This window comes from Drosophila teissieri, chromosome X, assembly GCF_016746235.2.
Source record: "Drosophila teissieri strain GT53w chromosome X, Prin_Dtei_1.1, whole genome shotgun sequence".
Taxonomy (NCBI): Eukaryota; Metazoa; Arthropoda; class Insecta; order Diptera; family Drosophilidae; genus Drosophila; species Drosophila teissieri.
In genome coordinates this window covers 4728771-4754652 of record NC_053034.1, presented here as the reverse complement: position 1 = coordinate 4754652, position 25882 = coordinate 4728771, and the positions used below count along the sequence as shown (strand labels likewise).

At 45.5% G+C, this 25882-nt stretch overlaps 1 protein-coding gene across 5 annotated transcripts in view; it reads right to left on the bottom strand.

Annotated features, from left to right (window-relative positions):
• Window positions 1-25882, bottom strand: part of LOC122623060 — a 40265-nt gene that overhangs the window by 6979 nt on the left and 7404 nt on the right. For 2 of the 5 annotated variants that reach the window (XM_043801971.1, XM_043801972.1), the window contains 8 exons: window positions 12975-13213; window positions 11848-12847; window positions 7466-8421; window positions 7007-7170; window positions 5302-5854; window positions 3082-3203; window positions 2931-3005; window positions 2198-2352 (listed from right to left, as the gene is read on the bottom strand). In XM_043801971.1, the coding sequence (XP_043657906.1) occupies window positions 2198-2352; window positions 2931-3005; window positions 3082-3203; window positions 5302-5854; window positions 7007-7170; window positions 7466-8421; window positions 11848-12847; window positions 12975-13103 (3154 nt within the window). In that variant the 5' untranslated portion in view covers window positions 13104-13213. The remainder of the gene's footprint in view (window positions 1-2197; window positions 2353-2930; window positions 3006-3081; window positions 3204-5301; window positions 5855-7006; window positions 7171-7465; window positions 8422-11847; window positions 12848-12974; window positions 13214-25882) is intronic. The other 3 variants (XM_043801975.1, XM_043801973.1, XM_043801974.1) reach the window with 3 other exon arrangements.

The following is a 25882-nucleotide window of genomic DNA, read 5'->3' as shown; positions in this document are numbered from 1 at the left end:
GGCCGGCGGCGAGCAGCAACCGCGGAGTCATTGCAATGCAATTATCAAAACGCCTGTGCAAACAAGCCAAGGAAAAGCGGATAAGCAGGGAAAGCAGGGAAAGCCCCATGCGATTTTGGGGGGATTACACGCGGTAGCCGAAGCAAAACATTTTCGGGCGTGTATTATTATCCCCTGGTGGCTGAAGTAAGTGTGTGGGTGAAATCGCTGAGGATTATTAGGGCTTTCTAGTTCCGGTTTAGGCAAAACGAAGTCAAATATAGATTGTAGTCTCTTTTTGCTTAAATACAACAGGTACAGTTGCGTACATTTGTGTGCAAAAAGTGTTTTAGCGTTGCTCCGCAACATTGGCATACATTTAACATTTAACTGAAATCCGGGCTATTTTCCAAAATCGGAGCCACTTAGATTTATTCCGAACGGACATGGCATGTAATAAATTTACCATCTGCTCTCGAGGGCGTGGCCAAAGCAGTTCCGCCGCCCACAAATTTTTGTGGTCATGCAATGCTGGCAGCCATTAGCGAAATATGGCCAAGATGACGCCCACACGCAAAAGCACACAGCAATTTGCGTGTGCAGCAGGAAATCATTCGAGTAACGAAGCCACACACGCAACATGGTAAGCAGTGCAAGCAGTGGACATCCTGCAGCTGCGAGGCTAGTAAGCAGTTGCAGGACAACTCATCTATGGTAATTGCCAACAATAGTTGTTTGCAAGAAAAGGGCAAAGACCCCCTAAAACACTGGCACACACGATTGTCATAAAGTTCGCCCTTCCTTGTGGGCTAATTAAGGCTCCTACATAGTTTTATTATCTCCACCACACAGGACGGCGAATTCCTGCATAAACAATGCCACTTTCTGCCCTTTGGCCTTGTGCAGCTGCAAATGCCAGAGTGGCGAACAGGGACGAGCATGAAAGTAAAGTTAAGTTGATTAAAATGGAATAACCTGCCCGGCAGCCAAAAATCAAACATCAAGGTTATCCGCTGGCAACTGTTGCTACATGGAGACACACGTGTTGCGCCACTTGCAGCTGCAATTATCCGGCGCTAATGAAATATTGGGTTTCGGTAACTTTCGCAATGATCGGATTACCCGAGCCAGAACTCAGAACTAAAGCAGTTGTAGCAGGCTGTAGCAGCCCACACATAATTAAGTCAGTGCCAGAGCACTAGTGTGGTCCATTAAAGTCCGCTGCTCAAAGGGTAATTCGATAGTGCCGCAATTCAATTAATTCAACTTCGGAGCACATTCACGGAAGGTGCTGCAAGATGCAAGTTGCAAGATGCAGGACTAGCATCTTTTGGCCAAACTAATTGCGTCAATTATCGCTTGACCTTGGCAGGAGGAAGAGTTTTCGGATTTCGGATTTCCGATTTAAGCAGAGCTTATCCATGCCCATATTCACATTAGTTCAATAAGGTACATACGTCTAGAAACTATATAAATCATTGCATTTGCCCGAATACGTTTGATAGGAGTTACCAGGTTCTTCGACAACGAAACAAAACGAACCATGTCAAGTGCTGACTCGAGAGTGGAGAGAGTGGACAGACTGGAAAACAGCGCATCGCAGTCTATTTGCGTCTAATGCGATTTTCTGGACGAGAAGCGGGACACGGGACACTAAGCCGATGGCTGTGGAAATCCTTCTCCACTTCACTCTGGAAATCCACTTAAAAGCTCCAAAGCCGCTATTAAAGTGGTTGGCAGCCAACTTGGCCATATTCTCTAGCGTTTCCACACTCCAGGATCCGGTGATATGGTCGCGAAAGTTAATGAAATTAGCGCTGGCGGTTTTCATATTTTATGACTTTGTGCCATAATTAAAATGCAAATGTGTTTGATTAAAAGCCGCGTAGTGGAGTGGCGGGGGAGGATTCTGAAAGGGGCGGCTTCATTTTCAATTACTTTGCCCAACGTGTGCCTGGACAAAAACGAAATCCGAAATTTGCCCAAAACTTAAAAAGCCATTTAGAACATGATTCACTTATAATTCCATCAAATTTGCGCATTTAAATGCGTAGTTTTGGCTCAGCGAAACAATTCATCTCAAATAACTCGCAGTTGCTGAAAAAACCTACAAAAACTAAACATACAATTGATATTTGGTTACATAAATATAATTTTACATTTGCCTGATAAAAAAAACGTGACAATTGAAAAGAGCGTGGAGTAAATAATGACTTACCGAGACTGAGGTCGTAGGCGCATATGTAATCGGAAGTGGTGAACTGGTAAGTCAGGGTGGTTTTGCCCACTCCGGAGGCGCCGAGCATGGCAATTTTGTAGGCAGGAACATTGGGATCCCCGTCGACGACTTCGCCTGATGCCCCCGACGCGTTGCTACGAATATACAGGCAATAACAGTAATAAGCGAATCAGCGAGTCAGCGAGTCACAGTGGGGCAACCTTATACTTATACATATATGTACACTCAAAAGGAAATTAACATATTTAAATAGCTAAGAACTACTCTTTTGTACCATCAAAAACGAAGTATCATTAGACATACTAAAAAAATAAACAAGAAATTACAAACTCAAGCAACTTGTGCCACTGTTCAGAAAAGGCGGCGTTTTCCTTGTCAATGAGATGGAAAACGCTTTGGCATTGTTACGATTCATCCTCATCTTGAGCCCCCACACACACTCTGTGCCCCATACTCCAGACTTCAAGATTCCGTTGTTAATGGCAGCGGAAAGTGTTTGGTGTGGAAATTGTATGAAATTAGTCAGTCTATATAGACGCGAAAATGGCGCACGTTTCGCATTGTTGTCGCCATGTGAACTGTCATTTCATAAACAATTTATTGCCAGCCAGCCACTTTTGTTCGCCGAACGTCGAACGCCGAACATTGAACATTGAACAGTGAACACTGAACACTGAACATTGAACGTCGTGCGTTGAACCACTGAACTCACCTATTGTGTCGATCCACGCCGCTGTTCGAGGTGCCGGTGGAAGTCACGGAGTTGATGGAACGTGACCTGCGGCTTCTGTTCCAGAAAAATACAAAATAAAAGGCATATAAATGGCTGTGCCTGAAAAACTATCCGGGCGTTCAGAACTTGCCTCAGGGAATCGCCCAAGTTGCAGATGCCGTGGGAAGTGATGCTGAAGCTCCGCAGGCGATAGTAGGTCATGTCCGGATCACCGGCATGAATGGCCGAGCGTCGCATCTCCGCCAGACGCGGCTGCAAGGTAAAAATAAAACAGCAAAATTATAACAAATAATCACATTTTCAAAATAACGCATACGCCATGTGCGCTGTCCATCAGGCGTATACGCAATGTCACACGCTTAAAAATAGCGCATACGCCCCATTGACATTTTGATAACTGACTGTATACAATTTTGTCAACTTAATAAATTAATTTTTCAAATATATTTTGAAATGAAACGTATTTGTGGCCCAAAGCCCACAGCTGCTGGCCCGTAGAAAAGTTCCTGCACCGATGCCTGATATCATTTAAGCTGTCCAATAAGGTGTGAATACGGCCTTTACAAATGGAAAACATACGTCGAACCAAGGACACCTCCAGCAGTTTTGGGCGGCCCAAAACAATACGAATGGCGAGCACAAAGTACCGGCTTCTGTTCCTGCCAATTGCATGGCGGTGGATGGCGTGGATGGGCCCCCGATGGGCTTGCAGCACACACACATATCTGCGGTTGGCCTTTTCGGCAATGGTGGCACAAAAGTTTCTGCACATTTTCGGCTCCCTTGGGGGCTGCAGCCTCTCTCCGCTTTTATTTCTTTTTTCTTTTTTGTTTGCTTGCAGGCGACGGAAGTGGCGGTGAAGTGTGAATGGATGGGGAACTGCAGTCGACAAGTTTGCCCCTTTCGGTGTCGAGTGCGGCGCACACTTGACACTATTAGGCCTTTAATGCTGAGCCCCGGCCAGCTGGCAAATCCAAGCCTTTTCGCCGCCGCGCCCCATCAATGTGCTTGCCATTGATACCTTTTGAAGGTTTCCTCGCTCACTTTAATTGCAAGCAGCCAGCGCATTGCACCGAAATCAATGCCGAGACGGCGCATCTATAAAGTATCTATATCTATCTATAAGGTTCTGTGCGGGGAAAGGTGTAAACTTCGGGTCATTGCCCCAGACTGTCCCACTTTCTTGCCGCTTTGAGTCCCTTGCGACTGTGGCAGGTGCAGGCATTCCAGGTGGCACGTAGTTCGCGCAGCACGCGTTGCACAATTTTCACTCGAGTAATTTCACAAACTAATTACATTAGCTGCAGCGCCTAGACAACTGCAAGTCAGCCGAGGAAGCGCGGGGATTATGAAACCCATGGGCCGCCACCGCAGCCATAAATCCAAGATAATGACACACAGCGCGGGGACAAATGGATGAGTCGACCTTTATACACCTATTGAATATTTAAAGAACTGGGAATTGGCCAAAGAAAAATAACCAATAAAATCTCAAACGCAAACGTAAGTTTAAAGAACAATCTAAGTTATATTTAAATGATGCAAGTAAGACGTATGAGTATGCTAGCTTGCCTTGACAAGCAAAAAGTATCTATATATATAGTGGGAGTGCACTTGACTTGCCAGCGGATTGTGGCGATTTTTCAAGTGTGCCAAAAACGATACAGGAAGGCACAAGTGGGAGTGGATCTGGCCACTGGGGGATGGGGGGTGGAAGTGGATGCCTGATAAGCTTGGCAGCCAGGCTGCCACTCCTACAGCTCCCGAAAACATCTCGGGCAGCCAATGACCGAGGAGCGGAGGACCGAAAGTAGAGCCATGTATCAAATGCTTACTCATGCTGAATGTGGCAAACTTGGCCGAGTCCCACACCCGCAGAAGTTGACTCCCCAGATACATGTGTAATCTTCGGTTCCTTCGTCTGGAGCACACATCGAGCTTTTCTTTCGACTGCCGTCTAGCATTCGACTATTAAGCATATTTCAGCGCTGAGTGGAGTGCTAATGGCTGTCCTTAAACGGCTTTTGTTCCCCGGTCCGGGTTCGCGTCCGGGTCCGGGTCGGAGCTTCAATTACTTGTCGTCCCAAGTCGGTGCGATAATCCCCATGAGCCTGCTGCCTTAGCTGACTGAATTGGACTGAATTCCCGCGTCGCATGACTATGCAGTTGCCGAATTGTGGCAAAAATAAATAGTTTCCATGACTGCCCAGTTTTGTGGATGCTTGGGATAATCGTGACTCGAATGTTTTATATCGCAGCCCCCGATTGAGTTTAAATACTACTTGTTTATAGGCCATTTGTCAGAAATACAATTATATTGTCTGCAAAGTGAAACAATTATATTACTCACCCTTCTACTTTCCGCCGGCATGCTGGATGTCCTTAGGCGTTGCCGCTCAGTCATGGGTTTTCCGGACTGGCAGGCCAGGACGACGGAGGAGGCCAGTTCGGCGATGGCGGTGCCGGATGTGCTGGCTCCGGAGGACTCGCCTACGCCTCGTTCCCGCTTCATTGGCAAGTGGGTGGGCAGGTGCTGTTGCTCCTGCTGCAGCTGCAGCTGCAACAGCTGCTGCTGCTTTTGCTGCTTGCTGGGAATCATGGAGACCGGGGACGGGGAGTCGGTGGAGTCGCCATTGCCATCTGGCCCACTAGTCACCTCGGCGACAGCAGCCAAAGTGGTGCTGGAACCACCGAGAAACCCCAAGCCCACCGTCAAGTTTAGATTGTGTGAAGATCCGCCAGGCAAACTGCCACCCACGGCATCGGATCCCGCGATTCCCGGCATGTTTTCACCGGCACCGGTTGCCTGGGGATTCAGCGATCCCACTGTTCCATACTGTGGCGACACTGCTCCGGACATGGCCTGCTGAAAGGTCAGAACTCCGGCCAGAGACATGCGATCCCTGAAAGCAGCAAAAGTAATGAAGATTTCGTACATTGCATTTAATGGCTCTTATTCCATTGGGGGTTCCTCTACAGCTTTAGCCTTTAACATACCTTTAAGTTCGAGAATGACAACTACTTTCATGCTATCTACACACCACACCCATTGTGTGTTCAATAGTCATGGCTTGGCTTAAGGTTAATTGCGTTTCAGCTCATAATTAGGCTACTTGGCGAGCTTGATGAAAACTGATTGAAAATTGCCCCAGACCCGCTCGCTTTTAGTGTAATTAGCCCAATTAAGGCGGACAGCGAATATTCAGCGAGAAAAATTAACTCTTATTAAATTCGAAAGGATATTCAGAGTGGCACTGGGATCAAACAGCAGTAGACGTTGTGTTCTTTTCCCTACAGCTGATGTTTAAATTGCTCGAAAAAGAGAGAGAGACAGAGGACTTGCTTTAAGATTTTCTTTGAAACTTCTGGCTTCCCCGGCGGGAAGCAATAGAAGTGGCAAACTGTGAACTCATTAAAAAATTCCTCCTTTCCGGGATGAAATGTTGCAAAAGTGCATTTATTTGTATTTTTTTAAGCCAGATGCAATTGTGTCTGAAGCTCTCACAAGCCATTTGCTGGTGAATTGCGAATGTGAATGGAATAAAGCGTGAAACATTTGAAATGCCATTTTGGCATTAAACCTGCAGTGCTTTCGTTTTGAAAAAACCCACTGGGCCAAGGTCGCTGGCGCTGGGAAGCCCAAGACAATGGCGAGTTGGTGGCCCACAAGGAGGCGACGAGAGGTCACAGTTGAGGGCTCTAGGCGGTCGGGGTCACCTAATTAGGGTGGCCCTTCTCCTTCTCTAGGTGGGCACCCACCTGCCAGCATTGTTGCAAACTTTTTAATTATCATTTTTACTTGTTTATGACTTCTGACTTGGACGCCTTCTGAGAGGCTGCTGCTGCTACTTTATCATCAGCTTAATCTTCCTTGGAGCCGAAGCGAAGTGTTGTATTTATATTCTTTTGAGCAAGAAAAACATGGCGAAAGTCATCACAAATTGCGCTTCTAACAACGTTACTCCAATAGTGATTTGCAAAATATGGTTCGTAATTGACGTAGTGAACTGCGATCCTAGGCATAAGTAAACTAAGATAATGCATACAACTCCCACCTGGCACTGCTGCTGTGCGAAATGCGCTGAAAGTCGGTGGAGTCGATCGGAGCTCCACCGATGCTGTTCCGGGTGTACGTGTAATCCGAGTGCAGAAGATTTCCAGCTATGGATGAGGCGCGACGCCTGTTTAAAATCGGCGATTTTTGGGCGCGTAGACTCTGCTATGAATGGTGGTATGGTCAAAAATAAAGAGACAAGTTCAAAGGGGTTAGAGGTGACGCTGAAAAATAACTTTGTGTTATAGGATTGTAGATATTTATTGCAGCACACACATTTAATTATTGAACTAATTGGTTTTAAATTGTGTCTGTTGGGCACAAAGCGTGAATATGACACCGCCATCCAATCGCGATTGATATGAATATGAGACATTTACGCAACCAAACTTTGTGGCAATAAATAATAATAAAATCGAACGAAAATGTTCAACAACGATAATATTTCGCCGATACTTACTCGACTGCCAGTTGGATTCTGCGCCGCGTTGACAAAGTCGTTGAAGGTAGTCAGTGGCGGGACAGCCTGAGGAGCAGGTTCCTCATCCAACTCCCACTCCGTGTCGTAATCCAGCTCGGTGTCATCTGCGTACTGCTGCTGATGTTGATGCTGCTGCTGCATATGCTGCTGCTGCAGATGCTGGTGCTGATGCTGCAGCTGTTGCTGATGCTGCAGCTGTTGCGGATGCTGCAGCTGTTGCGGATGCTGCTGCTGCAGCTGTTGCTGATGCTGCGGCTGCAACTGCATCTGCTGATGCTGCAGCTGCTGCTGCTGATGCTGCTCGAACTGCAGATCCTGGTGCGGATCGTAGTGCAGTTGCTGCTGCATCTGCTGGTGCTCCATGGCCTGGTTGTAGCCGTAGGCGGATGCCGAGGTGCTGGGCCCCTGGTTGTAGAAGCCGCTCTGCTGCTGCACCCTTTGCAAGGCCGCCTCGCGCGTGTGGTACGCCCCCTTTCCGCTGTGGGTGGGCGGCGTGGGCAGCAGGCGGTGCACCACGTGCACCCCGGGGGTCGGAAGCTGCACCTGCAACACGGGCTGCTGGTGGTTCACCTGTGCGTGGGTGTGGGCGTGTGCCGGATGGGCGACCACTTGGTGCTGCTGGTGGGCGCCCCCTGGATGTGGCTGGTGGGCCACCTGTTGATGGGGCTGTGGGGGGTGATGGGTCACCACTTGGTGCTGCTGGTTGCCCCCCAGCTGCTGATGCGGCACCGGTTGATATTGCTGCTGCGCAACTCCTTGATGTTGCTGGGTATTTATCTGTGGATGTGGCGGCTGCATCATTGCCTTCTGCTGCTGTTGCTGCGGCTGCTTAAGGATCGGCTTGAGCACATTGTAGGCCAGCTGGTGGGGAGCCGGCGAGGGCACGGGATTGTGGGTGCTGCTGCCAATGCTGTCGCTCTCGTCGCAGCTGGCATCTGAGCACCCGGACCGGAACCACGGGCAGCAATCAGGATAGAGTAAATAGAACGTCGGAAATTTCATTACAATAAAAGCGAAGCCAATTCATAAACCAAGTAATGCTGTGTAGTTACTGCTAGTTACTGCTAGCATTTCGGTATGCCTTAAAATTCAGCTGAGCTCCAATCTGAGGTCTAATTGATCTAACAAGATTCCAAAGCCAAATATAGATTCATGCCAAATCGACACCAAAATAGCTTGGGAAATTGCTGGGAAATGACACAATCGCAGCAGTTGAGTGAACAAGTGAACAAGTCGTCTGTTAGTTTCATAATTGTCTTTCCATCGCCCAGTTGACAGACACAAACCGCAACGATGTGGTCCAAACTAATATGGCCAGTTCCAGTGGACCCATCCCACGTCCTCTACGCTTTTCATTCCTGATATGGGAAAAATGTGGGCAGAGGACACCTGGGGCACCTGTGTCTGGGCCTGGGCCTGGGTGTCTATATATCGCTTTGGCGTTGTGTGTTTGTGTGTGTGTCTGTCTTTCCCAGGAATTATGTTTCCCAAGTTTAAGTCAAATATGAAAATGTTTTGCCAGAACCCAAAAAGCAAACTTTTTCCGAGACATTTCCCAACGACTTTCTGTTTGCACGCGTGTGTGTGTGTTTGCTTTCTGTTTACATGTTTATAGCCGAGCTTAAGTTTTCTTTGCTGTTTCCTTTTGTTGCTGGGCGAAAAAAATTAATAAACTTTGGCTCTTTGTGCGTCGGTGGGCGCCATAAAAATTGTCGGTTAGACCCGGAGCATCGCTTAAAATATGGCCACATATGACAGTCCAACAGACTCGACTCCGCAAATACCCAGTCTAATATTCATTGCTTTTTAGCAACTCCTGTCACTCAAACGTTACACAGACGTACAAAGGTGTGGACCTTGACATTTTACAGAATATTTACAGAATATTTTATGAAAATATTCTGCCAAAAACGCAAAACACAAAGGGAACAATTAGGATTGCAAAGAATGCAATTACACAAATTAAGTCAAGGCCCAAATAAAACCCAAATAGTCAGCAGTTCAAATAAATACTTAATATAAATGTCTCAATTTTGGTCCCCAAAACATTTGATTTAACGATTAAATGCGTTTCACAGAGCACAATTTCCTCAGCAAGCTACATTCTCATTATTTTTTAATTTTCTCTGCGGAATATACCCAGAAAATTTCATCCTTGTCCAATGGGTGGCCATAAAAATTTTTTTCAACATATTTATGATTAAATTTCATGGCCCCGAGTTTGCCTAGGAAACTTTCTGGGTGCTTTCTCTTAATTAGCGTGTGGCACATTTCTCCGTCGACAGAGTTTAAGAATTTTATGATGCTGCCATCGTTTAAATTTTGGCAACTGTAGCCGGCGACTCAGAGCTAGAAGTCTATTAAATGGGATTTCAAGGATCTTTGTAGGCAACTTTGTATTGTGACCACTAGCATTTCAATCATTCGATTAATGAGCACGCTATTCGAAGTATTTGTCAGTTGTCTTTGTTCATTTGAGGGCATGATTTTAACCAGCAAATTCGTTGATCTCGCCGATTAATCATAACGTTTGAGGCTCTTTTAGGCTCAAACATTTTTCAGCCGCATTCAATCAAATTAATCACCATGAGGGGCCCATCCATTATAGGAATGAATCGCCGGACCTTTTATCGAGCGGCTCCATTCAACAGTTTACCAAATGCAATTAAGTGGACAAAGGCAGAAAGTATCTTAAAGTTGAAATCCCTTCACCTGGCAAACAGGCATCCACCCACGCAAAAAAGGAGCCGATTATCCATGTAACCCGTTTGTGTCACTCTCTCCTTTGTGCCCCCCTAAAAATGGGGAAAAAAGAGCAAAAAGGCTTCAGGACAAGCAACGGGTAAATGTCGGACCTTTTTTGCTTTATACTCTTCATTTGCCACTTTTTAACTTGATGTTTAATTTTCGTTTTTCGAAAGGGAGCCCTTCCGGATCGTGCCTCCTATGTTGCCTCTTTGGTGCGGCCTTGACTTATCCGTTTTATTATTTAAAGCGAACTTAAAGCGCATTCACCAGCAGCAAGTGAAAGGTTGATCCTTTGCCCAATATCCGTAGTTCCTTGATTCGCACGTCGCTCGCTGACACGGGTACGAAACTCAAGTTAAAGTGTATTTTCATTTTCTAGCTGAGTTTCCGAGAAGACTGCAATGTACACAAACAGCCATTGTCGGGTCGGAGTTCCCTTAACGACATTTTCGGATGAAATGAAAACACTTTTTAAAGTCAAGTGGCTAAAGCTAATGCTCCGAGCAGATTTACAGCCAAATCGAATTAAGTGAAAGAGCTTTTATTTAAGTCAACTTGGGCAAGATTCGCTTAATATTTTCCCAGCTACCCTCACCATGGGGCTAACATCATCAATGAAAACGGTTTAGTTTTAAGACACTAGCTTGCACGCAAAAAGTTGCGCTCTGAAAAAGCGAACATAGAAAAAGTACCAATAAGTAAAATTGACTAAATTCAACTAGCAATAAAAGGAAAAATGTTGCAACTAGTGTAATGTGCGTCCGGAGCAAAGTGTTTCGAACACAAAGGACTCAACTCCGTGGGACTTGTCCCTTAACTTGTTGTCAGGTGCCACAAAACAGCCGCAATTGCATCAATGTGGCAGCCACCACAACAATGACGAGGCAAAAGGGAGTTGCGATCCGGCAGGTGACTTGCGGCCTCGTTATCCGGAGTCTGCCGCCCGGAGACCGGAGACCAGAGAACGGAGAACCGGAGAACCGGAGAACGGAGAACCGGAGCATGGACCACGAAGCACGCAGAACGGAGAACGAAGTGCGCCCCATGTCATTGTCACCGTAAAGAGTCACTTTGTGCCCGGGAAACAAGTCCGGGCAGCAGTCTTAATTAACCTGCCAGCCGATGGACGTGCAGCATGCAAACAGGCAGCTCGCTCTGCAATTGGGGCCACCGCCCATGGCACGCACTTCCGACTTCCGCACTTCGTGGCAGGACATGCTCCTTGAAAGGCGTCCTCGCCTGCGTCGTCCCTTTTGCTGCCCAGTAACTGGTGACTAATTCCCTAATCAAGAGCCAGCCCCTGCAGCGCCTGCATTTCCGCTGCGATAATCCAGATGGCCGAGATTTCACTTCTTCTACTTTGCCTGCTGTGAAAAGGTCTGCATAGCGTGCGCTTTTAATTGCGCTTTACAACACTGTCAAGCGATAAGCAGTGCGGATACTTAATCAAGTAGAAATTATGGCAACAAAGAGAATTTCTATTTTAAAATGTAGCTTTGGCCACTGGGCCAGGAAAACTCAATGTTAAACAAACATTTTTTAGCCAACTCATTTTATGGGTCACCGAAAAGAAAAAGTATGGATTTTCATATACATATCTTGTAAAAACTCACCGAAGTCGAAAGCCCTTTCGAGGATGACCGACCCACGTTTCTCCTGCCGCTCCTGTCGCTCCTGCAGATCCTTGTTCTTCGAGGCAGCCAGCTCGGCGGAAGTGAAGGTGCTCGTCTTGTCGATGGACTTTCCCTTCGGCGTTTGTGGCAGCATGTATCCGCCAGAGTAGCCCATCAGGTAGTTCGCCCCACAGTTGTCCTCGCCATCGGGAACGGAGCGGGGAACCTTGCCACTGCCACAAACGCACTCGCAACAGGCCATGGTCACGTGCTTCTGTCCAGGACCTACTTGCTGATTCTTGAGCGGCTGCTGGCGTTGCTGGATGTCATCTGCGGAATGATCATGGTGCAGACAACAGTACTCAATGCGATCGCAAAGCAATTTACCGCCGACTCCTAGGAAGAGAGCGGATCCACGGTCCACAGACGAGTTGCTTGCCTTCAGAGCAGGTTTCAGGTTCGACTTCGCGGGCGAGGGATACACATTCGGGCCGCTTCCTCCATCACCAGGCCCGTTGCCACCCGGCAAGGTCAAGTCCAGGACGCTACCGCTGCTGCTCGAGCTGACATTCGGTGCCAGGGTCACGGGTCCCAGGCCCAGGGCATTCAAGCCATTGCTGCTCAGGGTGGTCAGCGATCCTCGCGAGCGATTCCTCCGCAGCGAGTTGACCCGGTTGGTGGGGGTCGTGAAGCTTACATTTCGGGTCGCGTAAAGGTCAACGCTGCTGCCGCTGCCGCTGCGACTGCGCGGCTGAAAGGCGCGCTGCTGCAGGTGTATGCACATGTGTATTGAAACAGAAACCATAACAAAAGCACTCACCTGTTGGGCGTTTTGCTGCTGCTGTTGCTGTTGCTGCTGCTGCTGACTCTGGATCTGCTGCTGGTACTGCCGCTCGGCGCGACCCCTGCGATCGGAGCGGTCGCCGCCGCTGTGACTCCGCATGCTGCCGCCGTACCGCTGCCGCTGGGGCTGCACGGGGCTGTTCTGCCGCGGAATCACCTGGAAAGGGGCAGAGAAAAGCAACGAAAAGAGGGAAAGGGAAATGATTAATGTGCAACTGTTGTGCGAGGACGTGCGCGCCGGCGAAGAGTCGTCCAACAAGGCGTGGACCGGGGGCGTGGGCTACCTTGTCCTCCAGCAGATTGGCAAACAGCCCCACATGATCCTCGTCTTCGTTCATCATGGCAAAGAAGTTCTTGAAAGTGTCCGGAAACGAGGCCGGAAACTGGCCACGCGCCTCCAACTTGGTATCCATGTCGCGTCTACAACTCTTCTCAATATTCTGCTATATATTTTCTCCTTCTCACTCTCTCTATCTCTCTCTCTCTCTCTCCTTCTTTCTTTAATTTTTTCTTTTATGAACAACTTTTTTTTTTTTGATCCATCGTCATCGCAAACCAAGTAACATGCAAGAAGAGAACAGGCATCAAGGTTAGAGTGGGACAGCGAAAGCGATAGGTATTGGACGTGCGGAAAGAACTTATAATAAATAAATAAATATATGTTAATTTAAAACTTTATTAATTCATCGCAGCCTAGTCCTCCGGAGATCTGAGAAACCTTAGAAAATGTTTACCAGCTTGCCCCTACGAAAATTGCTCCTGCGAATAGAGGTTTTCTTTTGAATTGAATTGGCAGCTTAAAATTGTTCCTTTTCAAATGGAAATATGCCGCATATACTGTTAATCCTCGCAGCTTTCAGTTTTCAGATTACAGCTTTCAGCTTTCGCATAAGTAAAACTCAGTTCCTTTTGTATAAACATTCATGCAGCAGCCACAATCCATACCATTTATAGGGACTTCGAGATTTAGATTAAGGCCAATACACAAGTTTTCTCAGCGGTTGAACCTTAATTGAAAGCGAACGTCTTTCAAGCGCAACTCAAGGGTAAGTGAGTGGGTGGTGAACAGGGTGGAGGTCCCACCACCCTGTGGAAATACTTAGCATACTTTTTGGGCACCCCTTCGCCGCCACACCCCCTCACCACCACACCGCCAACTCCCATTCAACTTCCACTTCATCTTGGGCTTTTCCTCCGCGGCCCCTTCACACTCCTTTTTCCGAGCGGCTAAATTTGAAAAGTTATCAGACCGCCGCGTCTCGCAAAACTGATGTTCAAGTTGTTGACGTTGGAGGTGTCACTCCAATATGTGTATACATAATATATACACCCCGGAACAGATATATATATATATGTATATACCCCCATCTGGAGAACTCCACGAAAAAGCATGGGACAAAAAGTTATTTAATGGCGGTTTTTTCGGACTGGACGCCAAACAACTTATTTAACTTTTATGCACTGCAAATGGACTAACCCCACCGCCTCTTCTGTCTAACAAAAAAACAAAACCCCCCCGTCGGCCATGTAAATGAGGTGCAGATGTGCGTCCCACAAAAAAAGGAAACAAAAACATTGTCACTTTGAAACTTTGGCGAAATTCGTTTAGCACACTCCAACGCGCCTCCGAATTTCCCGAGTTGTGAAAAGTAGAAACGGAGGCCAAACCCAAATTTAAACTCTTTGTTAGTTTCACTGCTACACTCGCAGAGCGGCATTGAGTTAGTTCCTCGATTCAATTGCACATCGACTGACTCAACAAGTTGCCTCAGTTTCCAGGGCGTGACATTATGCTTCGCTGGCGCTATGGGCGTGGCCGTTGCAGTCTAGACTGGAGTGCCAAGCCCAAGATTCCCTGCCACGAAGGGGTCATTGGTCGCGGAAAACAATTAATTGCAAGCCAACAAGTTACTTGGCTGAAATGCAAACACACTTCAAAAAGTGCAGTGCCAGGGAATGGGTGGTGTGTTTCAATTTAAATCCTTAAACATTCACACTATTTTGTCTAACATTTGAGTAAATAATTTAGATTATCATCAGCGCATAACTAAGATTTGCTATGTGCAAAAGCGAGAAGCTAAGTTATTTCGAGTGCTTGGGGAAAAGTATGTGCTCTCCTAATGAAGGGATTTCCCAACCTAATCCCAACCTAATCCACTTTACGCAAGCGTTTGATCTAACCGCTGCCGAGCTGTAATAACGAATAACCATAATGCCCTCTAATTTTCCACTGCAGCTCGAATTTGCTGCCAATTTGCAGTGGGAAAAGTTTCTATTGGGCGGGGGCTCAGAAGTCCCCCCAAAAGAACCTCCCTTCGGCAATTTGCGAGGCGTCAGCGGAAGCAAAGCAGCCCCCATTTCCCTACCTTTTTGTTTTTTGTTTTCTTTTTTTTTTGTTTTTTTTTCGTTTTTCTGGGCTGTAAAACAACGAGAAAAAAGTTAGCCTCTTTCGTCAAGTCCCCAGCTCAACCATGTCAAGTGGGAACCTGGCCCAGACTCTCGCGTCGGGCTTATTAAAAAGCTGCGGACACAGTGAATGGCTCTTGGGGGAGTGTAGGTGGGTGCACCGAGAGAAAAGTCGCCCACCTTCATTGCATTTTTCCCAGATATCTCTCGGTAATTGCAAACTTCCTAACGACCGACGCCTAAAATATCACATGTAGTGCATATGAATCTACATTTGTGGATATATTATTATACCCATGGTTATGTAAATAATTCGTCTCTGTGTAGAAAAAAATGTAATAAGGGTATAGGCTAGGGTTTTGCAAAGCGTTTAGTGTCCTCAAATGATTGTCGGAAACAAGGACAGCGTTTCAAAAAATATGAGCATACCTCAAATGCAGTGCCATCCTGTCTCTGTCTCGGTGGCCTAGAATCCATATCCCAGGATTCCACATCCCTGCAGCCTTTTTAATTAGCAAACCGTATGTAAATTGTACATTTTCCACAAACTAAGGAGAAGGCTTCTGATTTGAGACTTCTGCTGGCAGCAACATATTATTCTCTGTCTTATGGTTTATTCAGTCATATACTCGTACATATGTACAATGTATTAAGTGAACGTGAAGTTGAAGGCGCCAGAACATAGCTACAAGAGTTTATCGAGCCAAAAAGGCAACGTCCCCAATTTCAGTAGCAAATTGCACTCCCCTTTCTCTCCTGTCCATCATTTTGGTTAGGCGCACAGTCGCGGTTACAATATTAGAGACGCATGGAACCGAAGTCAGTGCCACAAATTACTTGGCAATATTTTGAAACTGTTGTAAAAAGTATAATCGCAATAAAAGCATAAAAGCTAGTACTCATTACTAGTCCTCATTAACCACTCGATGCTTACTGAAGATTCTGGTTGTGAGATACATAGTTTCCTGAGGTTCAATTAATGTTGAATATACAATAGCCAGAACACAGCGAAACCGAGTAGATTTATATTACATTCGCTGAACCCCAGTTGCATGCATACGAGTATTTGTGTGAATTTATGGCCTGCCCAAATAGGTATGCTACGAAACGGCAAATGAACCACAGCCTGCGGCCAAAGAGAAAGGGGCGAAATGGGGTCAAAATGTGGGCAAATGTGGGCAGAGAAGGGGGGGTTGCAGAATCTGGAGAAAGCAGCGTGAGAAGCGAACCAATTGAGGGCTCCTAGAGCAAGGGCAGTAATATGAGACGATGGCGTAGGTAGGGCCACGAAGATGTTGCAGCCGCCGCTTTCTGGAGGTTAAGTAGCAGCCCTGAATGAAACTAGGTTGTTGCGGTTAGCTAGGACCTGTATCTAAGGTCAATGCGAGTGCAGCATTACTTTGAACTGCCCCAAAAGTCATATCGCTTATTGATATGAAAATGCCATCGAAACAGGTTGCTTAAGCAACTGCCTTAAAGCTGAAATATGCTATTGAAGCTATTGTCCTGTGAAAACAGCCAGTGAAAAGCGAGCGGTTCACTGACACATTCAACTGCAGCTGCTTAAATATTCATTTCCCTAAATAATTTCACGGTTTGTCAATCAATTCTAGTGGCAAATAAACAACCTTTTTCCCATTCTTCCCTTCCGAATTCCAACCATTTCCCAGCACTTGAACACTGTGAGTGTGTACGAGTATACACAACACAACACTAGAGGCTTGTCAACTTTTCATTTTTAAACTCGTGCACTGGTAAAATACTGACAATCGATTCGAGTTCCATTTTAAGTCAAACAAAAAAGCCGTGTTTGGATGAGAAGTTAAAATAATTATTTCCTAAAGTTGAATTCAGTATTTATATGCATTGAAATAAAGTAACGTTGCATAAATTTGCAGGCTTTCACAATAGAGATCGCTTGACTTTTGTAGTAACCCAAACTTCGCCCCACTTTAACCTCTAATTTTCGGAATCGAAACTTTCCGCTGATTGTTTGCATAGGTCGCGACAGCACCCGAGTTCCATGAAGGAACGATCCCATCGAAGGCTGATAATTTATACCTAGCCGACCCGAAATCGAGAGGTCGCAAAGAAACGTCTTCGAGTGGAGGGAACGATACAAACAAAAAAAAAGGGCAACTGGACGTGGAGTGGCACGTGGACATTGGACGTTGGGCGTTGCGCTGGGCAACAAACTAACACAAAACATAAAACTGGCCAAAAGGAACCAGAAATAAATAAAAAGGCGCATGAAATTGGATTTGCACAACTACAACACATGGCGGGAAAGTGGGCAGAGTGGGTGAAAGTGCGGGAAAGTGGGGGAAAGTGTAAGGAAAATGAATGGGCTCCATCGGAATGAATGAAATGAATGAATGGAGCAACGGGAGCGGACAGCAGGAGCCTGAACCTTATAAATGTTTAAGATAAACCTCTTCCCCTTTGCCTTTTCACATCTCCCATTGAAAAGGAAAAACAGGCAAAAAATTATGGAGGAGAAAAGAATAACAGCAAAAAGCAAGGGGCACTACGCACACATTTTCCCAGGGAATCGAGATACACAAGGAAAAATTGTTGGAAATGAGCTTGTGCTTGTGCGTGTCCAGCGCATCAATCAAGTTTTGCAAAGAAATTTGTCCTTTGTGCAAATTCTCGGAACAGGTTCAAGACAAAAGTGCAGATTACTTCAGAAACATCATTGATCCTTTTAAATGCCAAAGAACAAATTATCATAACTTGCAATATTTCATCTACTTTAGTTCCGGTTTTGCAATTCATATCACTGGAGATCACTTGAAGGCCATACAAACTATTGCATTTCTCAGAGTGCTGCCTTGCACGCTTGAGCTTTTCTATGAATTTGTTTTCGCCCTTTACATTTGCTCGTCATTCAATTGGGACAAAGAGCTGGAAGCTGGGAGCTGAAAGCTGGGAGCTGGATATTTATCCAGGGAGAAGGCCACTTGCGGCATGTTGATCTAGCTGTTAAGGCGTTTGTAATGACAGGGATAAAGTTTTATGACAACAGCCACCGGGCAGTGAAACTTTGGCTTTCACCTTCCACTGATTTCTCGGTTCATATTCAGGACTCCGTATCCTTAACCCACCCACATAATCCAGCTGCTCGGTTGGTAGCACTGGCCTGCAGCCAACTGGGCAATCAACGAACCTTTTATGCCAAAACATTTGAGATTCGAGCTAAGGCAGATGCATAAGCGTAGGTTAACTTTTGGTGCCCAGAAATCGAGATGAGTAAATAAACAGTCTGCGAACGGTTTCAATGTCAAGTGGGCAGCTCGGAAAGTCGTTTTAAACAAATATGTGATATGTGTTTTCAGGACATATTAAGTTGCCCAGTCCAATGGTATGGAAATTGTGTCAAAGACTCAGGTCTTTTTGTGCACGTAACCGAAATCAAATGAGTTTTTAATAACTGACCATGTGCTCGACCATAATGTTGACTCTGACCAAACGACGTTTGTATAATTTTTGTTACGAGCATTTTTAAATTTTACTTTGTGCAATAATTGAAAAGCTGATTCGGGGGCTTTTATCAACAAAAATATTTCACTTCTTACTTATTGCAATTTACAACTCGGCTTGCAACTTTGCAATTCCTTTCTCCATTGTGCAAAATGGCCAACAATGCCTTCAATGGCCCTTCAACAAGGGATAAACAAAAAGCGGCACCGAATTCCCGCTATCGAATGCAATAAATCAATGCAATAGAGACCATTATAATGGGACTTTCAGCAATGTGAAAACAGGGCAAATAAATTGGCAAATTAAACCATAATGCCACCGATTGGCCAGGAAGTTGCTACTTTGCATTGCTACTTGCATTTATTTATGGATGCCTCCGTTTTATGGCTCTATTATTGCCTCCTCTGGTGACCAGCGGATGTATTGTGCCGACAGCTCCAAAGGGGTCACCGGGGTTATAAATAGAAGCACAACGGCCATAGTTTCAACCGGAAGTGAATCTGTCATTCGAATCTGACAGAGTATTTGTTCTTGACAGTTTTTAGTTTGTGAAACTAACTAATTCAGGTCGCTAGCCTTAAAGAATATCCAGCTGAATAAGAATACCATGGGGACTTCAAGTCGCGGAAGTTCGACAGCTGAGAAGTGAGTGCATATTCCCTATAACTGAAGCATCTCGAAATCACTTTCCACTCTGCCATTCAATTCCAATTAATCAGACGCTAATTGGAGCCCATTTCCGATATTAATTGATTCCACTACAGACACTTCGGGTTGGATGGGGCGCATTAAGATGCCTCTGGATGTAATTGAACACATGGACGGGGTACGAAAAGCCAGCGAGGGATGATAAATAGTTGGCCGTGCAGCTTCAATGGCTTCGCGGGGGTTAATTGGTTGGCGGTTGGCGGGACAGAACTTTAATTGCAACGGCAGCTATATTAAATTCTACTCAATTGCACATTCCATCTTTTGCATCCCAATGGTACTTCCTAATGCCTGTTGCCGAAATTCGGACTCCAAGTGCAAACAAAACAAAATTTAGGAAACACAATCCCAGCGCGTAACGAAGCAGCGTTGTAGCTGCTAAGCAGATAAAGGGAAGACAAAAGAACCCTGGGTAACGAGCAGAGTGTAGTGCAGAGTGCAGAGTGTAGAGTCGGGCAACAATGGAATCGGGGAGCCCCATTCCGATAAATCACGACGAACTGAACTGACCGACCGACTGGATCAGATTGCAATGTATAGCGTATAGCAGTGCGCCGGGGAAATCTTCCTCCTTTCCACCATCTTAATGCATTCGAGACACGGTTGATTGACTGCCAAGCACATTGAATAATCCAAAAGAGCGACGGCGAACACAAAAGCCAACCAAAGTGTTGATTGCAAAATTTATCCCCGTGCATTTCGCATTCCCTACAATCGGGCTGAGGAGCAGCTCACCGATGGGAATGACTATGGGGAATGGGAATGAGAATGGGATTGGGAATCGGGCTGGATATACATATATACTATATGTACCCTCTGCGGTATTCCAATCCGCCCAACGGGTGACGAGTGGGGTGTGTAATCAGTTGTCAGGCATCTGTCAGGCCATTGGCGCCCCAGCCAAAAGCCAAAAGCCAAAACCTGTCACCCGAGGGCTTCATCACTGTCAACTTGCTGGCCGGATCATTATCGCGACGTTCCCGCCGCCAATTTCTATGCAAAAGGGGGAATTTTATTTATTCGCAATCCGCAACAAAGCGCCAATAGATGTCCCAAATATTACGGATAGTTTTATCTATTTATAATATCCAAGCAGTTACCAGCTTTTCATGGCAGCTAAAACAAGCTTAAAATGGGTACACATGAACTTGTATAACGAAAAAGAGGATTTTAAAATGGTAGGAATCTTTTTCAACTATTAAAGTGTCATGGATTGGTACAGGTCTAAAGTATTTTGAATTTCTAAGCCCGCCGCGCTCACTTCGAAGGCTCGAGATATTTTTAATTAAAATTAATTTCACATAATGAAGTGCACCAGTTGAAGTGCCAACTGCGGGGGATTTTTGGGGGACCAGAGGACTGCAGTTGGTAGGTGAAACATTTCAAGCGACTGTCAGGCTGGCGTGCCACTTCATTTGTACAATTTGCCACCCACATTCCCTGCCCACTTCCCGCAGTCACCACCCACAGCCACCCACCTCAACGACATTTAAATACCAGCAACATCAGCCACGTTGCATTTCAGCTCCGACTCCCGGTTTACTTTTATTGCACGCAACAATTTCGTGCACATTTCCCCAGAGTGCACTAAAAAAAAAATTCTGATATCTGTGAAAATGCATTTGCATCAGGACTAGTCAGAAAAGTGAATTAACAACCTCAGTAGATCGTACAAAAAACAAAACATTGCGAAATGCATTACTAGTAAAGTCCACGCGATTCATAGAAACTCTGGACAACTTGAGCTGAGCTTTTAAAAAAATGGTTTTTCTTTGGTGTAGAAGATGGGGGACGAACGATGCCGCCAGCTCGCCTGGACGCTTTTCTTTCGAGCGGGGGGGAAATGGGAAATGGAAGCGGGGGGTTGGCTAAAGAGGAAGGGGAATGCGGCTACAAAGCCTCGCTCCTTGGAATCAACTTAGCCGCAATGCGCCTCCAGGTGCTCAACATTGTGTCCCACCATTGCCGGGACGAAGCCAAGGATGCGGCAGATGGCTGTCTTCCTGGTGCCGCTTTGAACCACCAAGTACGTTGAGCCCGGGACACTGACACTGGATCTGGCAATCCAGAAGGACCAACGAGAGCAGCCGGATACGGTTCATGCAAATGATCCAGCCCTTGAGGGTCCACCAACTGCATACACACACATATAAATTGCACACATTGCGCCGCACAGAGAAACAGATACAAACAACATTGGGGGTCTTCAATTATCAAAAACTTCTACAGTTTCCCAAAGGGTAGAACATTTTCAGGGCATAGTTCAAATGCACTTTAATTAATATTCCAACGAACATCCAATATTAAATTTCGGAAGCCTCAAAGTCCCCATTTAAATTGAAAGTGAAATTACGAATTTCTTGTAACTAACAACAGAGATAGCCTGCAGTATGTATGTACATGTAGGGGGCAAAATATGTATCGCAGATATGAGACCATTAGTCCTCGTTTTGATTGGTTGTTTTCGGGCCGCAAAATGATTTTGTATTATTACTTAGCATGACACACATTAAACATTATTACACTTTTATTTTAGCTTGTTTTTCACTCGCTCCAGCTGTCCCTGTCAAAAAATTGGATCATTAATCACCATTAAACTAGACCAATGCGACGCCTACGGGGTTTTCTTTTTTTTTTGTTTGTGATGGTTTTTTCTTTTTGTTTGGTTAGAGAGCGAGCACAGTAGCTTTAAATCGCAGTGATTGCATATTGGAGGACTAGTGAGGTTAACGAATTATGATTTATTGCGCTCTGCTGTTGGTCATCTGGCAATCGCCTACCAGCCTACTTGGGTTTGCTTATCTGCCCAAAACATATATCCGCACTTAACCAAAATGTGCAGTGACATTGCAGAACAAACTGAACATGAGCAGGAATTCTACGTCAAAACCCTTGACGAGAAAGTTACCAATTTACAATACCACATTGCGAGACAGGGAAGTATTATTGCCAACCAACCACAAGTGCAAGTCTTCATGCCGAGTTAAGTGGCTTGTACTTTGACAATTTACATTTGCCAGTCTGCAAAGTGGAAAACATGTATGCGGTAAGCATACAGACTAGTGAACGATTTTCCTGCGAATTTAAGGCACTGACACATTTATCGAATGCATAATTAGTCTAAATAGTTGCAAGCCACTCAGTTAAACCAACATTATAAAGCACCTATAGCATCTTTTTTCACCATAACTGCACTTTCTTCGCTAGCTTATCTGTTTTGGGCCAACTGTACTTTCGCACGTACAAAAACTGTCATTGCAAAGTGTCAAGGAATCTATCGTTATCGTTGTAACCGGTTCGAGCCAGCGTTGCTCCCTCTAGCCAACTCCCAGTTTTCTCTGCGATTCGACTTTAAGGACTAAGCTCGTCACAATATCAACAGCTGCGAGGAAGTAACTTTAATTATTGATTTTTATTCGGCTGCCGCACGGCGACGAGGACGTGGACGTGGAAAGACGTGGACAAGACGGTTAAGTATGGCGGCTGATGTATCTGGGTGCGTGCTGCCGGCGACACATTTTTATTATAGTGCTGCTTTACCTTAATTACATTAAATCGATATTGCCCGTGTGTGTCTGAGTGTGTGTGTGTATGTGTGCAAGGTGGCTTGGATGAAATGAAGCTGCAAATGGAGAAATGGAGAGAAATGGAGTCCCAAGTGAAGAGCTTAGCCGCACCGAAAAGATAATGTGAAAGCAGCCTTTTCATTTTGCTCGCAATTTATGCACCCACACTCATATTTAATTCAGGCGGCAGGGCAGCAAACACGGCACCAAACTGCTCCTGTTGATTAGTTTAGACGCTTTTGTGAAGCCTGCCACCGCCGCGGGCGAAATTGTGAACAGCAGACAGGTGGCCGGTGGAATTTGAATGGGCCTCTATTAAAATTCGGTGAGTCCTGCCAATTCGAAAATGCGAGGCGGATTTGGTGTAAGCAGAGTAAACAAAAGACCGACCGTGAATAATACCGAAATCAGCAATGTATACAATAGGAGAAACAAAGATTTTAATCACATTTTCGCTGCGTGCCTAGCCAAAGTTGTCACTCAAAAATGTTCGATGGCAATGGAACTGGATTTAATTTTCCAGATTAAACGATACTGTACACACATGTAATTCTAGGTTTTAGGTGGGCCACGAATGACTTATTTTCGTAATAATTGAAATTATTAATTGAACAACGAATGCGGTGGTCTGTCGGACCTGGGAAATGCCTGCGACTGACAGATAAACATTTTGTAATTATAAAAACTCCCACGAATGTTCAGCAACATGAGCTATGTATTTTTTTTCTTTTGGTATTGTGCATCGACAATTATTTCTATCCGGACACCTTGGCTTTGCACTTCATTAGAGATTTGGATTTCATTAGTTTGAACACATTTTCCACATCGCTGCAGTTTGCTGTCACAGGAAATTCATTTTCTTACTTACACGTTTTCGCACTTCGATGTGGCACACGCACCTGCAAAATCGCTCCCTGTCACATTCATATTTCAATTTACGGCGAATCCCACGCCGAAATGTCATTGCCAATCTGTGTAACAGGTGTTAAAATGATTTTAATTGAGGCACAAATGGCATTTATCAACTGAGTTCACAGCCAATGTTGACAGCTCGCAAAGGGTTGATTACAGAGAGCAAATCGGACCGACTGATGATTTGCAATGCTTTTTACACCTGTATCCAGTGTCCACTGTCCACTGTCCACTGTCCAGGTATCCAGTGAATAACTATTAAATTAAACCCACGCATACGCAAAATACGGATTCCAGCTGCGAAACATTCTCCATCAACCTAATTCAAACAGACTGCTTCTCTGGCTCAAATACCGCCGTATTCTATGAGTCATTGTGATATTTTTGGGCCCTTTTTCTGTGTATGCATTTTTGTTAGTTACTCGTACTATTTTGTTGGAGGGCTGCGAGCGCGTAATTAGTCGAACCGTGTATTCATATTTGCCCGGAGCAAATATTGGCCCTACAACCACTTTATCCCCCAGCTGGAAGCCACTTAACTCGGGGGCCAACCGAAAACCCCTTCCTCGCACTCAGTACTCCATTCGCCTCTCGAGTTGCGCGAGTTTTGTTGTGTTTCCGGCAACTAAAACCTGGCGTTCGAGTCCGTGGAGAGGTTACATGTGTCACCCACATCGCCACAGCGCCACATTCCCACATCTGCAGAAACCATGGACCTCAACCCCACTCGAGTTTCTGGTTTAGATAAAATGCCTGCCTGGCTGCCAAAAGATAAGATATACATACTATGCGCAACAAAGGCCTGATCGAAACGCTCGAGTGGCTCCACGTACACTGCTAGTTGGGGGATTATGCTTTCAAGACTTTTCCCCAACTAAACAAAACAATTAAATTCCAAAGTAGTCCCTGAAATGAGAATATATTGCGATTGACTTTTGGCCATTCATGTACATGTCCAAGGTCTAGAAACAAAAACCGAACAGCACAATTGAGAAGGAGTTTTCCTGCAGTGAGGAAATGCTGATTGAAGCCATCTTCCCAAGGGTTTTCGCTTCACGGGAGCTCCAAGATTCGGTAATGGGGAAACAAAGTTACTCGGAAGCTGAAGGACCGAGTCCTTCATAATTAGTTGACAATGCGGGGGCGCTGGATTTAAGTGGGTTTAATTTAAGCGCTGCTTGCCGAACGCTCTTATCGCCGATCAGCAATGGCATTTTCAATTGTATCAGCAGGCGGCAGAAATCGAAATGCGTGTTGATTGAGCCTATTAAGTATACGCTCTGTTGGCCACCGATTAATTATGAACAACAAGGGCAGGGAAATGGCCGAAATGGCCAAAATGGCCACAGCGGGTGAGTACCTTCAACAGGCCCGGGGCTTAATTTTATGATTGATTAATCCATAAATATTAGATCAATAGAAAACCGGAAGCGGCGGAAAGAAGGCACAACTTGCTGGGAATCTCTCAATTTTATAGCACATACCCGTACCTGCCGGCCAGTCCATTTAAATGTCAATAAATATCCAGGCACTTTTCAATCTGCCCCCGCGGGAAGCCCTCCTGGCCACTTGGCCTCTGATGGAAAACCTGGCCCCACGTTCGAGTACATTGACTTCGACGCCTTAATGGCTTTTTGACTCGACTCGACTCGACTGGATTCGACTGGATTCGAGTTGAGTTCAGTTGCATTTTTTCTGTATTACTTGGTTTTTTGTATTTCTGCAGACGACGCTAGGTGGAAAATAGCCGTGGAAAATGGTGGAGCCTGGTGGAAAACTCCCTGTAACAGCACACATGAACGCGCTTCCTCGACTGACAGGCAAATAACAACAAGCTGAATACACGCTTCACAAAATCCTGTGCCAAAAACGGGACTGCAGAGGTCCCTAAAACAACAACAGCAATCACAATGGTGATTTAAGGATAGAGCCAGTCCCACGGTAAATAATTACCTCAACAACAAATTAGGAAATCTATAGAAACTACAGCAGAAGAAAGGTTGATTTGAACAGCCATTTAAGTAAAACGAGATAAATTTAAGTTAAGAAATTCAAAGTTAAGAAGGCAAAGTGCGTACAGATACCAACTCAAAAATCTTCTGCATTTTCCCCGTGCA